Below are 16,577 nucleotides of genomic sequence, written 5' to 3'. Positions count from 1 at the left end.
CATTCAGGAATTTCAGTTTCCAGAAATGAAGCCCTTCTGATTTCACAGGAATGAAGGCAAAATGGCAGACAAGTCAAGAGAAATTCATCTCCCATTTCCCTTGTTCATGATAGTTTGTGAACACAGATTAATTTTTCAGTCTTATCAACTGTGGTACTTTTTTTCATTGTCTGCAGTGTTCAACTGGGACATTTAAAGTAAGCAAAAAGAAAACATTCTTCTCTTTCTCTTTTCTAAAATCTTGTTTATTAAGGTATAATTAATATACAATAAAATGTACATATTTATAGTGTATAATTTGTTAAATTTTGACAAATGTATATGTACCCATGAAAACATCACCACAATCATCATAGTGAACACATATGTGGGGACACAGCCAGGAGTGCAGTTTCCAGGCTCGGCCTCACGTGGAAAGGTGCTGGCTCAGGTAGTAAATAGCCATCAACTGTGATTGGATGGCCATCACTGTAGCTAGTCAGCAGTCAGCTGTAACCAGTGAGCCATTGGCCACGAATATAACTGTTGTGGCTACACTAGCAGCAAAATAGGGGCTAGCAAGAAAATGGTGGCTGAGCTAACAAGCGCAGATTGCAGTTAGGACAGCAGGTTGCAGATTGTGTGGATCCTGCTTCCTGTGTCTTCGACCCAGCCACCAGTGAGAATATAGTAGTATGACTCCCCTATCTATGGCTTCGTGGGTGTTCCTTTTTGGCCTCACCGTATCCTGCGTTATTATGTGGGGAACAGGACCAGAGACCTCGCATGCTACCCTGCATGACAATGGCAGTAAAGCAGTTTGTGCTTATGAACCCTCAGTCTCAGGGAGACCAGGAGGAGCAGCTACCGGAGAGCTGGGGCCCCGTGGAGGGGTGGGAAGACGTGGACGGTTTCCCAACCAGCATAGGCCAGAGAAAGCAAAGGTTGTTGTGGCTCTGTGGACTGGGAAGTGCTTGCTGAGGCACTCACCGCCAGGTTGGGGAGAACTTGGAGCCCTCACCCTGCGGAGAGGGCACACATTGTGAGGCTAACGCACAGCCCTGGCGAATGACTGTGGACCATGGGGAATGGGCCCCATCCCTAATTTAATGGACCGCTTGACTGGTTGCTTGGGAACATACCACCAGGTAGTGGAACTGGCGGATGTTTGCTTTTGTGTCTCTACCGGCCACCGTGGAGAATATGTGAGAACGCTGGCTGTGCCCAGAAAGTCTGGCTGTGCCCAGAAAGTCTGGCTGTGCACAGAAAGACTGGTGGTACCCTGAAAAACCCTGGCTGTGCCCAGGAGACTGACTGTGCCCAGAAAGACTGGTGGTACCCTGAAAGGCCTTGGCTGTGTCCAGGAAGTCTGGCTGTGCCCAAAGAGAGTGGCAGTGCCCTGAGAGGCCCTGGCTGTGTCCAGGTGGTCTGGCTGTGCCCAGAGAGAGTGTCAGTGCCATGAGAGGCCCTGGCTATGCCCGGCGAGACTGGTGGTGCCCTAAGAAGCCCAGGAAGTCTGGCTATACCCAGAAAGACTGGTGGTACCCTGAGAAACCCTAGCTGTACCCAGGAAGTCTGGCTGTGCCCACAGAGAGTGGCACTGTCCTGAGAGGCCCTGGCTGGCCCGGGGAGACTAGTGGTACCCTAATAAACCCAGGAAGTCTGGCTGTGCCCAGAAGTACTGGTGGTGACCTGAGAAACTCTGGCTGTGCACAGAGAGCCCGGCTGTGTCCAGGATATTTCATTTACCTCCAGGCTCCTCGCACAGGGCCCATCGTGGAAGACGCTTGTTGTGTAGATTGTGGGGTGAGACCCTGTAGGGGTGGATTGTGGGGACAGAGCCAGGAGTGCAGTTTCCAGGCTCTCAGCCTCACGTGGAAAGGTGCTCACTTGGGTAGTAAATGGCCATCAACTGTGATTGGATGACCATCAGCTGTAGCTAGTTGGCCATCAGCTGTAACCAGTGAGCCATTTGCCACTAATATGACTGCCATGGCTACACTAGCAGCAAATGGGTACTAGCAAGAAGATGGTGGCTGAGCTAGCAAGAACGGATTGCAGTTAGCATGGTAGACTGCAGCTAGCAAGTTAGGTTGGTTGCCAGACAGAAGCAGATGGTGGGTTGCAGATTGTGTGGCTCCTGCTTCCTGTGTCTCCAACCCAGCCGCCAGTGAGACTATAGTTGTGTAACTCCCCTATCTATGGCTCCGTGGGTGTTCCTTTTTGGCCTCACTATGTCCTGCGTTCTTATGTGGGGAGTGGGACAAGAGACCCCAAATGACACCTGGCATGATAATATATATTGAACATACAATTAAATATTACCCCCAAAAGTTTCCTCTTGCCTCTTTGTAATGCTTTTTTTCTCTATCATTTCCCACTAGCCCTATTCCTAGGCAACAACTGACCTGCTTTGTGTCAGTATAAATTAGTTTTCATTTTCTAGAGTTTTACATAAATGGAAGCATACAGTATGTAAGCTTTTTGACTGATTTTTTAAAACTCAGTATTGTTTGGCATATATCCATGTTGTTGTATGTATCAATAGTTTATTCCTTCTTATATCTCAATAATGTCCTATGGTATGGGTATACCAGAGTTTGCACTGATTTGCCTGTTGACTGCTATATTTGAGTTGTTTCCAACTTTTGGTTGTTACAAATAAAGCTGCTGTGAACATCCATGTACAATTCTTTTTAGGGACATGTGATTTCATTTTACTTGGCTAAATATCAAGGTATGGAATAGTTAGACCATATTATAGGTATATGTTTAATTTGATAAGGCATGAAGGTCTAGCCCTAGAACAAACATTTTTCTCAACCCATCTAACAAAGCTTAATAGCAAGATCCAAAAGATAAAACTATTACCTAGTATTGACCACACACCAGAACAAAGTTCAATAATATACATAGGAATACAGAAACCTTTTGGCCTACTCTACTAAATGCCCATGAATTAGAAGGTTTTTCATGCTGGCTGTTGAGAATAGGGACTATTTTCCACTGCATTTTGGATTCAAAGTTGTTTCCTTTAATCCTTTCAGGTGGTTCTTTCTCCAGTCACAGGAGCTTTCCTTGTATGCATATGCTGTTCAGGACTTGGATGAATATCCAAGAGACCCTCTGAAGATCTCTAGAGTTCTCTTTCTATGCAGCTCTCACCTTTTTGGTACTTTGCACTGCAAACTCTTGGCCTTCCCGTATCACCAGGTTCATGTCCTCCACTCCGAGAGATTGCCAGGCTCCACATATATTCTCCCTCCCTGTGATAAGGCCTGGAAACTCTTTGCAAATGGTAAGCTGGGGCAATCATAAGGCTCATCTCATGTACTTCCCATATCTCAGGGATCACTGTCCTTTATTGCCCAATATCTGAAGAACATTGTTTCATACATTTGTTTGTTTGTTGTTGTTTCAAGCAGGAGAGTAAATTTGGTCCTTGTCACCCCATCTTGACTGGAAATGGAAGTCTTCTCTAGAATTTAATGTTTTCCTGTAAATAGAATTTAAATTCAAAAGTCCTGGATGAGTGTCCTAAGAGTTCTCTCCACAACGTTTGCCCTCTTGGAGAGTTGCTTCTTTCTATCCCTGAAAAACAAACATTCTCTGAGTTTACAAAATTGAAGTCTCTCAGAGGAGCCCCCTACTCACTCCAGGATACTACAAACTTGTCAAGATGATAATTTCTATCTCGTATAGGGGATGAAACTGACTGATGAGAAGAACAAAAGAAGTTTCGATTCAAGCCAGTTGAAAGTGTCTTACTAAGGCTTTGTGACTGATTTTAGTAAAAGCCTTCCTAGGATATATTTTGAAGAATTTTAAGAGTGAATAATTTCCTAATTTATTAAGCCAAAAAGTATAGTGAGGAAAGCTTCCCTTGTGAGACTATTTCAGTCAGAATATGATACAGAGTACTTGCTCTCCATTAGACCAATATTGCTATAAATTGTTTTTTCCTAGATCCACAGCCATTGTGCAATTGTCTTTCTCTTCTTGCCAAATTTGTGGAGCATATATTATTTGAATGGCAGAGCTAATTTATCAAAATAACACTTTTTCAATTTATATTGGTAGGCATTGCTTTATGTTAAGCAAATGTGCCATATGTGTCAGAATTGTATTTGAGAATTTAACCCTTTCAAGAATGGTTTCATATTAACTACTGACTTTAAATTTTTGGAATTTAATGATCATTCTTTGCCTAGAATTTTTCTAGGACCTCAGGGGATGGAAATATTACCTTGTGTTTATATAATCCTTCACATATCATGCAACACTTTTCAGAAATTATCTAATTTGATTTTGAGAAATACCAAATGTTTAGAAAATACTATCAGATCTGGAGGTCTAATTCAGGAGGTAATACAGATGATATATGAGTAAATATAGAGAAAAATATATATAATCAGGTATGAAATTAGTAACGATTAGAAATATTATAAGGAAGTGTAAGATTAATGGGAGGGGATAAAGTTGGAGCATACTTCCTGAAGGTAGTGACACAGGCTGAATATTGGGATTTAGAGTAGTGAAAAATCAGAGCAAGGTATTTCAAGTAGTTGGTACAATATGCCCAAAGATACAGAGGCAAAAATTTTCAAACATACCTTTGAAAGATTGTGAAAAGAATCCCCTAATGGAGCAGAATGTAGTTTATTCGGTAGTTCTTTGTGAACACTAACTATGGTGCATAGTTCTATCTCAGCATTTGTACTCATTCATCACAAAATAAATGCTTATAAGTTAGTGTAGAATGTTGCACAAGTCATATTGTTTGCCTTTATGAGTACATGTTTGAAGCATTTGCATATATATTTTAGTGGTCATTTAGCTCTTTAGCTCACTGGTATTCCTTATCTAGATGTAATTGTGTGACAGATTAATATAGTTTAAAACACACACACACAAAATAAACAATAAACAAATAGCTTCACGTGCTTTGTAAACACAATGAAAATATAGAAGTATACCTAGAAGCCTACAATGATCAATAAGGAGTCAGGCTCCAAAGTGTTATGAACAGCCATAAAATTGGACCAACACAGGGAGGAAATGAGAAATTTTTAGGGCCGTTGAGCACCATGCATTTGCAGTGTTCAGTAGTCATGAAAATTTCTCATTTAGACCAGGAAGTCTCTGTCTCATTTGAAATGTTGAAGAGGTTCTCATTGATCTACATTTCTGTTGAAGTCCTGGATTTCCCATCATCTTTTCTAGTCCCTGATTCTTTTTCCAGACTCTTGTTATGAAGGTTGCATATCAGCCATCACCTTTTTCATTGTAGTGGTAACTGCTGCCTGAGTTAGCTTTATAGCAAGTTCTCCCATCTTATGTGAATACAGTCCTACTTGGGCCCTCTACTAGGGTGAATATTAGTTCAAGAAAACAGAAGTTGCTTATCCCAATGACAAATTTCCTTCCTCCTTAGATTGTTGAAGGATATTTTCATCTCTCTCAAAATATGGTTGGAGTCCATTTTTACTTATTCCAGGTTCTTACCTCATGTCCCTTCCCTTTTGACTTTATAAGTCTGTGTCCTTCTCTGGTTTGAGCCATTTTCACAGATTTGCAACCCACTAAGAGCATCCTTTTAGACATTAACATGGTCTTTAACCATGTTATATATCAATAGATCGTTCATATTTAGGACTGAGTAGTATTCCATTGTGGGGATGTACCACAAGTATATCCTTCCAGCTATTCATGGACACTTGGGTGGTTTCTACTTTTTTACTATAATGAAGAAAAATTATGAAAAACCTTGTATAGACTTTTGTGTAGACAGAATTCTTTTCTTTGGGATAAATGTCTAAGAGTGCTTTGCTCTCCTGTTAAGTATAGCTTTACCTTTTTAGGAAACTGCCAACTGTTTTCCAAAGTTGTTGTACCCTTTTGCTCTCTTACCTGCAATGTATATAGTTACTCCACATCTTTGTTAACACTTGGTGTGGTCAGAATTTTTTCAGCCATTCTGTAAGGTCTACAGCGGTATCTCATTTTGGTTTTACTTTGTGTTTTCCTGATAACTAGTGATATTGAGCATCTTTTTTATTTGCTTATTGGTCAGTCCTCTACTTAGTGTGTGTGTGTGTGTGTGTGTGTGTGTGTGTGTGCGACATATCTCTTCAAATCTTTTGTCCATTTTAAAATTTGGATTTCAACTTTACTAATGTGCTCAGATTTGGTCTCTTAAAGGCTTCAAAATAGGTTTTACTTAGAATAAAAATGAAATACATGGATGTGAGTCCCCAAATACATCATTCACTTGGCAACATCTATATCTGTTTACTCCTGAAATGTAGTTTCTCATAGTACTCGTGTATCCATTTAAATCATAGATGTCCTAGATTGTACTTACATTTCTCTTGTGGCTAGCATTTTGATAAGACTAGATCTATAATAAATCCAATTTAACTTTTATCTTCTCTAGGGAATATGTAGTATTTTAGGTAAGACTATTATGTGCAATGCTAAAAACAACCACTTAAGGTGCATTCTAAGTGCTTTCTAGAAAAATGCATGCTAGGGAAATTTTGAATACCATGAAGATTTTTGTATATTTAAAGAAATAATTTACAATGGTAACGTTGATTTCGAGAAAAGGAAGTGAGGCAGTTTAACGAACATCACTTAAATAAGTGTAAATAAGTGCAACTTTTTTCACTTCTTTTATTTCTAATTATATATCAACACAGATGTGTACTTTTAATTGACTATTTAATAAGATAATTTATAAATTAGTCTTTGTATTCAAATCAGAGTATAGCGCCAATAAATATCTTATGTAATTTTTTTATCACATTGTACCACATTTCCTTAGAAAGGAGCAAATCCATATTCAAATTTTATTTTTGAGTGAGAATGAAATCTCTTTAACAAAGAGGGACTCTAGTTACATCTGCCAGTGATCTTTTTTAACCTCACCTAGTATTTTATTCAATAGAATAAAAAGTTTGGTATTTGTTTTTATTTGTTTATCCTTTTCCAGTGAATGTTTGTACTCAGATGCTCATATTAAAATCTTTGCAAAGTCACATCTCACATGCCATTGTATGAGTGAAGACAGATGAAAGTCTATGCTTTTGAAAGTGGATTTCCTAATTATGAGGAGTGATAAAAAAATATGGTGAATATTTAAATTAAAAAGAAACATAATTACAGTAAAAGACACATTGCCATTAATGCCCTTGAAAATACTCCCCTAGCTTCAAACACACTTATCCCATCATTCTTGCCACTTTCTGAAGCAATTCTAGAAGTCCTCTTTTGTGCCTTTAGTTGCACTGTCGTGGCTGCCTCAATGTCCTGAATCGATTTGAAACATTTACCTTTCATGGTCATTTTGACTTTGGGGAAGAGCCAGAAGTCACACAGTGCCAGATCCAGTGATGAAAATGGATGAGGAAGACAAATAGTAACAAGTGTTGGAGAGGCTGTGGAGAAAAAGGAACCCTCATACACTGTTGGTGGGAATGCAGATTGGTGCTCGTGTTATGGAAGGCAGTGTGGAGGTTCCTCAAAAAATTACGAATAGAATTGCCATATGACCCAGCAATCCCTCTCCTGGGTATCTACCCAAAAAATCTGAAAACATTTATACATAAAGACGTGTGCTCCAATGTTCATTGCAGCTTTGTTTATGGTGGCCAAGACATGGAAACAACCAAAATGTCCTTCAATAGATGAATGGATAAAGAAGTTGTGGTATATATACACAATGGAATACTATTCGCCGGTAAGAAAAGATGATATAGGAACATTTGTGACAACATGGATGGATCTTGAGAGTGTAATGCTGAGCGAAATAAGTCAGACAGAAAAAGCAGAGAACCATGTGATTTCACTGATATGTGGTATATAAACCAAAAACAACAAAAGAACAAGACGAACAAATGAGAAACAGAAACTCATAGACACAGACAATAGTTTAGTGGTTACCAGAGGGTAAGGGGGGTGGGGGTGGGAGAAGAGGGTAAGGGGGATCGAATATATGGTGATGGAAGGAGAACTGACTCTGGGTGATGAACACACAATGGGATTTATAGATGATGTAATACAGAATTGTACACCTGAAATCTATGTAATTTTACTAACAATTGTCACCCCAATAAATTTAATTTAAAAAAAAAAAAAAAAAGAAAAAGAAAGTGGATGAGGACACACCATAAAGTTTTTGTTGAACATAAATTACCATACCGGAAGTGATGTGTGACAGGGAGCCTTTCTGTTGTGATCACAAAATATGGTGAATGCTGCTGACGAGCGCCATCCAACAGAAAGGCAGGGATCTTCAATATGGGAAGAGGAGCGTTGAACCTTGGTAACAGTGTGTGACAAGTTTCAACTTGTTCAGTGCAGTCTTTTAGGAGTGAGCTATGGTTAAGAGAAGGTATTTTTTATAGTGTGCCATAAATCATCCTCCATTATGACAACGCTCCGTGTCACACATCACTTCTGGTATAAGTCAATTTCTGTGAAATAAAAACATTACGGTATGTCCTCATCCACCTTATTCACTGGATCTGGTACCATGTGACTTCTGGCTCTTCCTCAAAGTCAAAATGATTCAGGACATTGAGGCAGCCACGACAGTGCAACTAATGACACTCATGAAAGAGAACTTTTAGAACTGCTTCTGAAAGTGACAAGAACAATGGGATAAGTGTGCTTGAAGTAAGGGGGAGTATTTTGAGGGGGATTAATGGTAATGTGTCTTTTACTGTAATTTTTTTATTTAAACATTCACTGTACTGTTTGATCACACCTCATAGTGCCCCAAATCCATGGAAAATAAAAGGGACCCATCAGAGCAGTTCAGTTTTAATACTTTCTTTCTTGTTTACCCATCTAGAATTAGAGCTGGTTACTGCAAAATCTTTGGTAATGCCACAATAAGGTTGTTCTGACTTCTTCCTTTTCATGGCTCCTGTTGACTTCAGAGAAGGTTTTAGGAAGTATTTTTTTGGTGTGTTTGTTTTTGTTTGTTTTTGTTTTTAGTTTCAGGTGTACAAAACAATGTAATAATTAGACATTTACAGGAAGTAGTTTTTAAAGTGTGGTCCCTGGACCAGTAACATAGGTCTTACCTGGGAGATTATTAGAAATGCAGAATCTTAGGGGCTCCTCCATACCTGCTGAATCAGAAATTGAAACTTTGGGGCAGGCACATCAATCTGTTTTAACAAGCCTTCCAGCTGATTCTGAAGCATGCTGAAGTTTGGGAACCACTGGTCTAGGGGAATAAAGGATGTTGCGAATGCAGGCCTATATAATATTCCTTTCCTATATCTTCAAGCTGACAGGTTCATTATGGCATTGCTATAGCAACAACTGAACAGTAGGATTGGATAATGAAACATTGTGAAATTAAGAGACATGAATATTAACCAATCACAAAATTCTAGATCACTAAGATTTATATTGGGCAAAATGGATTTTTGCTTTTAGCCTTATGTCAAGGAGAAGTACGGTTTCATAAGGTTTTATGTTCAACAAGTGGAAACTCTTCTGGAACTTCGACAGATTTTTGTAGAAAAGTAGAATTACCCTTACAGACATTCATCACAGAAATCATAAGTAACATTGTTAGTAGTGACTTATAACCCTGAAATAAATAATTAAAATTTACTTTTCCTAATGCATTATATTAATAGTAGCTTTATTTTCCTATAATATTTGATTCACAGAGCACAGTGCTGAGCACCTAACAGCTATTAAATAAAAACTAAGATTTGATTTGTTACACTCTTGTTTGGAAATTATGTCACAAAAATATCCATTTAAAATATATATTCATATTCTATACTCTTCTTTCCAGCACTTTCTGTAGTCAAAGAATTAAATTCATTTTATGGTTTGCATTTTATTGATATGTGCCAAGGATTAGATGCACTCAATTAAGCTTTGATGTCAGTCTGAGAAAATCCTATATAGTGAACAACATCCCCAGATTACCTTATCTATATGTTACATGGAAATTTCAAATATGTCTTGACATGTGGTCATTTTTCATTAACTTATGAGGGACTGTTAAATCATCTTTTCCCCTTTTTGACACTTTGCCATAATTGAATACAAAATTGACTATAAAACTGAATGCCTGATATTTAATCAAACAGTTGATAAGGGTTCATTGCTGTCTAGCAGAAACCATGTCCAGATGAGTGTTTAAGGAAAAACGAACTGTTGCTAGCTAACATGGGCTGTGGACAAATGACATCTACCCTCTGCATTTTATTTTCCTTAACGTAAAAGGAGGGGACTCATTACAGCACCTCTAAGATCCTAAACATTTTATGACTCTAAGACTTGGGGGGAAAGAAACGAAAATCCAAACTATGAAGCACTGCTGAAGTGCAATATACAATTGAATATTTTTTTATGTATTTGTTGAAAGAATGAATGAAACAGGATAATTAGCATAAAGTGGACTCAAAGTCCTTTGGAGACAATGGGAAATAATGATGTTAAGTATTTATAATTTTGGAGGTGAGTCTAATGTGTTTTAGGAAAAATACTTTAGAAAAATGTATTTAAACAATATTTTGTTCTCAGAGTTTTCACATTGAATTATTTTTAACTCTAATGTGTATGAAATGCTTAGAAAAGAGAATAATTTTAATATTTTAAGCATAGGTGTGCTCTACAGAGCATATATATTCTTCCTGGAAGAGAAATATCTTTTAAAGTACAGCTTTCTACAGTTTATACTTGTCACGCGGGGCAGCCTGCGGCGTCTCTGCTCCCGCTCCCCACATGAGAACGCAGGATGTGGCTAGGCCAAAAAAGAACACCCACGGAGCCATAGGTAGGGGAGTCATACCACTATAGTCTCACTGGAGGCTGGATTCACACGACGTGCGACCTGCTGTCCGCTTTTCTGCCAACCGACCGACAACTCTCCTCGACTCCACTCCCCAGCCCAGCCACGGGAGTTATATTAGTGGCCAATGGCTCAATGGTTACAGCTGACGGCCAACTAGCCACAGCTGATGGCCATCTACTACGCGAGCCAGCACCTTTCCACGTGAGGCCGAGAGCCTGGAAACTGTGCTCTGGGGCACTGTCCCCACAGTACTCCTCTGCACTCACTTATTTCATTACAGTTTGTGCAACCTAAAATTGTAGCTATAAAGCTATTTTGGGCGTGCTTTTTCCAGAACTTTGTAAGAATCAACAGGAGCATAATTTTAAGCTACAGAAGTGCAAAATAAGTACAGAATCCTAGCTACCATAAATAAAAAGGCTAGAATTCTAACTTCGCAAAAACATATAATTACTAGCAACGGAGGAGGGGTACGTGAGGACAAAAAATTGAATTTTATTGGATATTTCTTCATACTGCTAAACTTTTTCTCTGAACTTTATTTCTTCTCAGAGATGGAATTCTGTGAAACTCCTCACACTCTCTGCTCTGGCTACCAGACAGACCTGCACAATGTTTCTCGGCATGGCTACCAGCTAGAGATGGGATCTGACGTGGACACAGAGACAGAAGGCGCTGCCTCGCCTGATCATGCGCTGAAAATGTGGATAAGGGGGATGAAATCAGAACATAGTTCCTGTTTGTCCAGCCGAGCCAACTCTGCATTGTCCCTGACTGACACTGACCATGAAAGGAAGTCTGATGGGGAGAATGGTAATAGAGCTTTCTATATATTTAAGTGAAACCCAGAAAGAATGCAGTTTTGAGCCTTTAATTTGTTTCCCTTCCCAACGTCTGTCTGTTTTTCATTTCATATGCAGAATGAAAATGCAAGGTAGCAGTGTCTCATGGACAAGGCATGTACCTAGATCTGACAAATAGGCACATTTGTTTACAATGATAGACAATGCGGTTTTATTTCTGGTGATCCCCCAAGGGAAAAAGTCTCATGTAGTCAGCAATACTGTACATGTCTTGTTTATTACTTACCTTTTATTTTCATCTTTTCAGTGCAATACAAATGGTATTTATTACAGAAACTACTCATTTCATTTCGTTTAGCTTTATATCAATATGTGAATAATAAGATGAACAATTGTATAGCAAGCATATTCTGCACATGTTTTCTATTTTGATTCAGATTAAATGATCAAGTGTTCAGATAGATTCAAATTAATTAGGTTAGACTGAAATGATTAAAAATACACAAAAGGTAAATTAATATCAATCATTTGCTAGACATAAGTAATAACAGCAGTATCATTAAATTATACTTATATATTATTTTCTTACAACTTTTAGAACTGGAAACGTTTTATCTTTTATGATTTGTAGGGAAAAGTTTAGTTCATTTTGTTTCTGCTCTTTTGTCCCTACCGAAGAACAAAATCCTTTCATAAGAAGCACATTCATTCTTATTAAACATATTAATCTATTCTGTTTGTCATTTTGTTTGTCTAAATTTGATAGGACTCCATCACCATGACCACAAGGCCTGGTCTGGTAGCAGTGGCTAATTAGTATTTCCTCAGGTGGAAGAGAGGTAGCTAACAGCCCTGTACCTGAAGATTTTTTATTTTGTCCTCGGCATTCTTCAGCCCATAGGAGACATTGGCCACAGGATATAATCAAGAATGACCATTTGCCTACTAGTCAGAATATAATTTCCTAAATAACAGTCCATAACTTTGTAACGTTACCAAGTATCACTGGAGTCTTGATTGTTATGGTTGTTTTCGAGTACGTATTGCTGTCTTTGGCCAAGAGTGTAGGTAGTGAAATATGGAAATGAGAAGGGAACATATTGAATCTATGTATACATATCCATATAAGAGCATTAGGATGCGAGTTAGGAGACTTTGGACTGGTCCCTGTAGTTTTCTGGGCTTCAACTGTCAAACAGGAAAAATAGTAGCCATATTAATGTGAAATAGGGAGGGTGGTTGTGGGGACAGAACCCCAAAAAGCAGTTTCCAGGCTCTCAGCCTCACATAGACAGGTGCTGGCTCAGGTAGTAAATGGCCAACTGTGATTGCATGGCCATCAGCTGTGGCTAGTTGGCCGTCAGCTGTAACCAGTGAGCCATTGGCCACTAATATAACTGCTGTGGCTGTGCTAGAGGGAGAAGAAGGAGAGAAAGAATGGGGGCCTAGCAAGAAGATGGCGGCTGGGCTGGCAAGTGTGGATGGCGGTTTGCGGACAGTGTGGATCCAGCCTCCAGTGAGAGTATAGTGCCGCCAGAGAGAATATAGTGGTATGACTCCCCTGCCTATGGCTCCGTGGGTGTTCCTTTTTGGCCTCACCATATCCTGCGTTCTTGTATGGGGAGCGGGAGCAGAGACCCCGCAGGCCTCCCTGCATGACAGTGGTAGACGATCTTCTATATTGCTAAGACTTCTCGTTCTCCTTCATTTCATTCCTGGCATAGAAGTGATAACCAGTACACTGGGTTGAAACATTAAAATAAAGGAAAGATGTTTCCTCATGGGACTCCACCATTCTCCTACTTCTGCACTACTCTAGGTATGGGATTTCTTTTGGGTTGATGAAACTGTTCTGGAATTAGATAGTGGTGATGGTCGCACAGCTCTGTGAAAATACTAAAAACCGCTGAATTGTACACTTGAAATGAGTGAACATTATGGTATGTAAATCATATTTCATTGAATCTGTAATTAAAAAGAACTATTGGATAAAGATAAGGGATAAAGATTGAGGAATTCCCAGATGATTTGGACAAAGCTTAATTACTAAAATGTTTGACATTACAGGTTTTAAATTCTCTCCTGTTTGTTGTGACATGGAAGCTCAAGCTGGGTCTACTCAAGGCAAGTGTTTACAAACATTTGACCACCAATTATTTTTACCTCACCCCATCCCTTACACCATCCCACAAAGTAGAACCCTGCCCCCTGACAAACAACACACAGGCCTGGGTAATTAACCTTCAAAGATTAGTTTCCTGGCAGCTTATTGGTTTGCTTTCTTCTGGAAAACTCCATGTATGTTTATTGGTGGTGAAGAAAGGGTGAGGCAGGTGCTGGGGAGAAGGAAAAGCAAAGTTTAAGGTGGGAAATGGAAATATCCATTTAGCATTAGGGCAGAAATTTAAATCAGATCGGGTTGGGTTTGGCCTTGTGACTTCCTTTGTTATCTACAATTTATTGCATGGCTCTAGCCATGAATTTAGTATAGTTCAGATACTGTGATAACTTTACAATGCCTCCTACCAAATTGCCTTGGTCTTTTCCTTCAGCTGCTCTGGCTTGGCTTTATAATCACACTATATTCATGCCATCAATTATGCATAGCACCTTTAAATGAAAGAAATGTTGTTCATTCTTTTCTGTAAACTGTTTTTATACTGTGTCATTCCTCAGTGAGGGGACATTGGTGTCCTTGTATTTTTGTCTTAATTGTGCTCATTGGGATTTACCCTTTTGCAGAGGGATACTGAAAGCAATATTTATAAATTATTTTGACGAAAATCAACACTCTGAGGAGGGTGAACCTCACATCTGACCACAGAGCAATGACTCAAAATTGTTAGGGCAGCTTGTTGATAAGGATCACAGGGAAGATCTATCAGAATCAGCTTTATCTAAAGGCATGTTATCCTCCCCCAACCCCTCCATGAGAACTGCTCACCCTGGTGACCCACTGTCCTGTCTTAATGTGCCATCTCCCTTGGATATGTTAGGGACTTTCAGGAAAATTTGGGTCTGTCCAGTTCCATTTGACTTTCAGTCTAATCAACCATGTAACTTGATCATGTAACTTTTTTTTTTTTACTGAAATAGAGTTGGAAGACTCAGAAGTGATGGACACACATCCTTTCTCTTCCATACAGATTTATTTTTCTTGTGGTTTATTTTAGGAACTGGATAGCATACCACAAAATTGGGCTGGGCTGCCAAGGAAAACCTATGCGTATGATCCAATCTGCTAAAAGCTAGTTCTTAACTGCAAGCCTCTGTTGGCCTAATGTGAACCTCTAGAAATGATTTCAACTTATGAGAAGCAGTAGAGGATAGTGATTAAAAGTTTGCACTGTGGTGCCAGACAGCCTAGGTTTAAATCCCAGCTATGTGACCTTGGGAAAGTTATATAAAGTTTCTCTGCCTGAATTTCATCATCTGTAACTTAATGATAATATTAATATCTACCTCTAGGATTTTGTGATGATTGAATGAATTAATGTATACAAAGGTTTAGAATACTACTTACAACATAAATGTGCAATACGAATGTTCACTATTATTATTGATCAGCACTTCACAATTCCTAAACACGCTTTTAATATCTTTATCTCATTTCATCCTCAAAACCACTCTGTGAAATAGATTCTATTTTTATCTACATTTTGCATAGGAGTAAGTGTTAAAACAGTCATTCAGAAACCCATTAGCTAAATTCAATTGACTGTTTTCCAAATAGCCATTTTTCCTCCTTTGGATCACATATAAGACATGAAGTTGAACAACTTTTCTCTGTGCAGTTACAGTTCTGTAAGTCTTACTCTGACTTTTACTACTAATTTTCAATTAGGAGTATACAATTTACAATCTTATTTATGACATATAGGAAGATTTCACCAGTTTGGATTCCATAAATTTTCAATCAATGGTAACTGGACTTGACCTGCCTTCAACATTTCCATAGAATCTTGCAGAGGAGGTTGAGATAAGAGTGTAAATGGTTTTTCTAAAAGCATGTTAATTTGAAGAAATAAGTTGTTTTCAATGAATTGACTTGATGTTTATGTGCAAATGTACCTATTTATTTTCCATTTATTTCACTATTCATGAAATCAGGCCCAGCAGGGCATTTCTTTCATTATTTTGCGTTTACATATTCTATATAGGAAATTAGTGAAGCGGCTTAAAATTTTTAGGGTTTATATATTTCACTGTTGTGAAATACAAAAACCGGTGAAATGACATCCATCCCTGTGCTTCAGTGTCAATGACATTTTATTTTGTTTTTGTCTTCCTATAATTCTGACTTTTAGATTATTGATGAAGCATTGGGCACAATATCATGGACCAGCTTAGGCTGATTTAAGCTTCACTCCTACGGGCATAAAGTGAAGATAGGGGAAATTGTTAATTTGGGTTAATAGTTCACCTGAGAAAGATTCTGAGACAGGATTTCAAAGACACTTTCAATTATCTCCATCTAGGAGATTATGACATAGATTTTCTACTTACATTTCCAAAATTGTGTCCATAAGGACTTCTTTTTTTCATTTCATTAATTGGTCAAGCCTTTCAAAATATTTTTTCTCATTTTCATAAACTCTATTTGGTTACCCTTAATTGAATTTAAGACTCCAACATGCTGTAACTCATGAAGTATTAAAATAAATGACCCTCAATTTCAGCACTGAAACACTTGGACCGAGAGGCCTGAAACATGACACAGAGAGCATCAGGTCACAGAAGGGAATCTGGATTTCTTAGCTTTCACAGGGCAATCAGAACATTAATGCACTGTTTCCGTTCCCTCAAATTTGTCCTAACTAAACCCTGTGTTTTCTAGTGATGCTTAATGGTCTATAAGGGAACATGCAGACGTATTCAAGCTACCTTCATGGACACTTTGATATCTGTCATAATGCTTTTTTCATTTTACCCCTTCTCCACTTACTACCGACATTATTATTCAT

The 16,577-nt window shown here is 38.6% G+C and overlaps 1 protein-coding gene across 8 annotated transcripts in view; it reads left to right on the top strand.

Annotated features, from left to right (window-relative positions):
• Positions 1-16,577, top strand: part of TENM1 (teneurin transmembrane protein 1) — a 1,194,370-nt gene that overhangs the window by 447,794 nt on the left and 729,999 nt on the right. For 7 of the 8 annotated variants that reach the window (XM_074324280.2, XM_074324276.2, XM_088794943.1 and 4 more), the window contains 2 exons: positions 11,363-11,623; positions 13,681-13,737. In XM_074324280.2, coding sequence (XP_074180381.1) covers positions 11,363-11,623; positions 13,681-13,737 — 318 coding nt within the window. The remainder of the gene's footprint in view (positions 1-11,362; positions 11,624-13,680; positions 13,738-16,577) is intronic. The other variant, XM_088794942.1, reaches the window with a different exon arrangement.

Source organism: Rhinolophus sinicus, chromosome 18, assembly GCF_057876585.1.
Source record: "Rhinolophus sinicus isolate RSI-liver-muscle chromosome 18, RSI-T2T, whole genome shotgun sequence".
NCBI lineage: Eukaryota > Metazoa > Chordata > Mammalia > Chiroptera > Rhinolophidae > Rhinolophus > Rhinolophus sinicus.
Note: the sequence above shows the minus strand (reverse complement) of the source record. Positions and strands in the feature narration are given on the sequence as shown.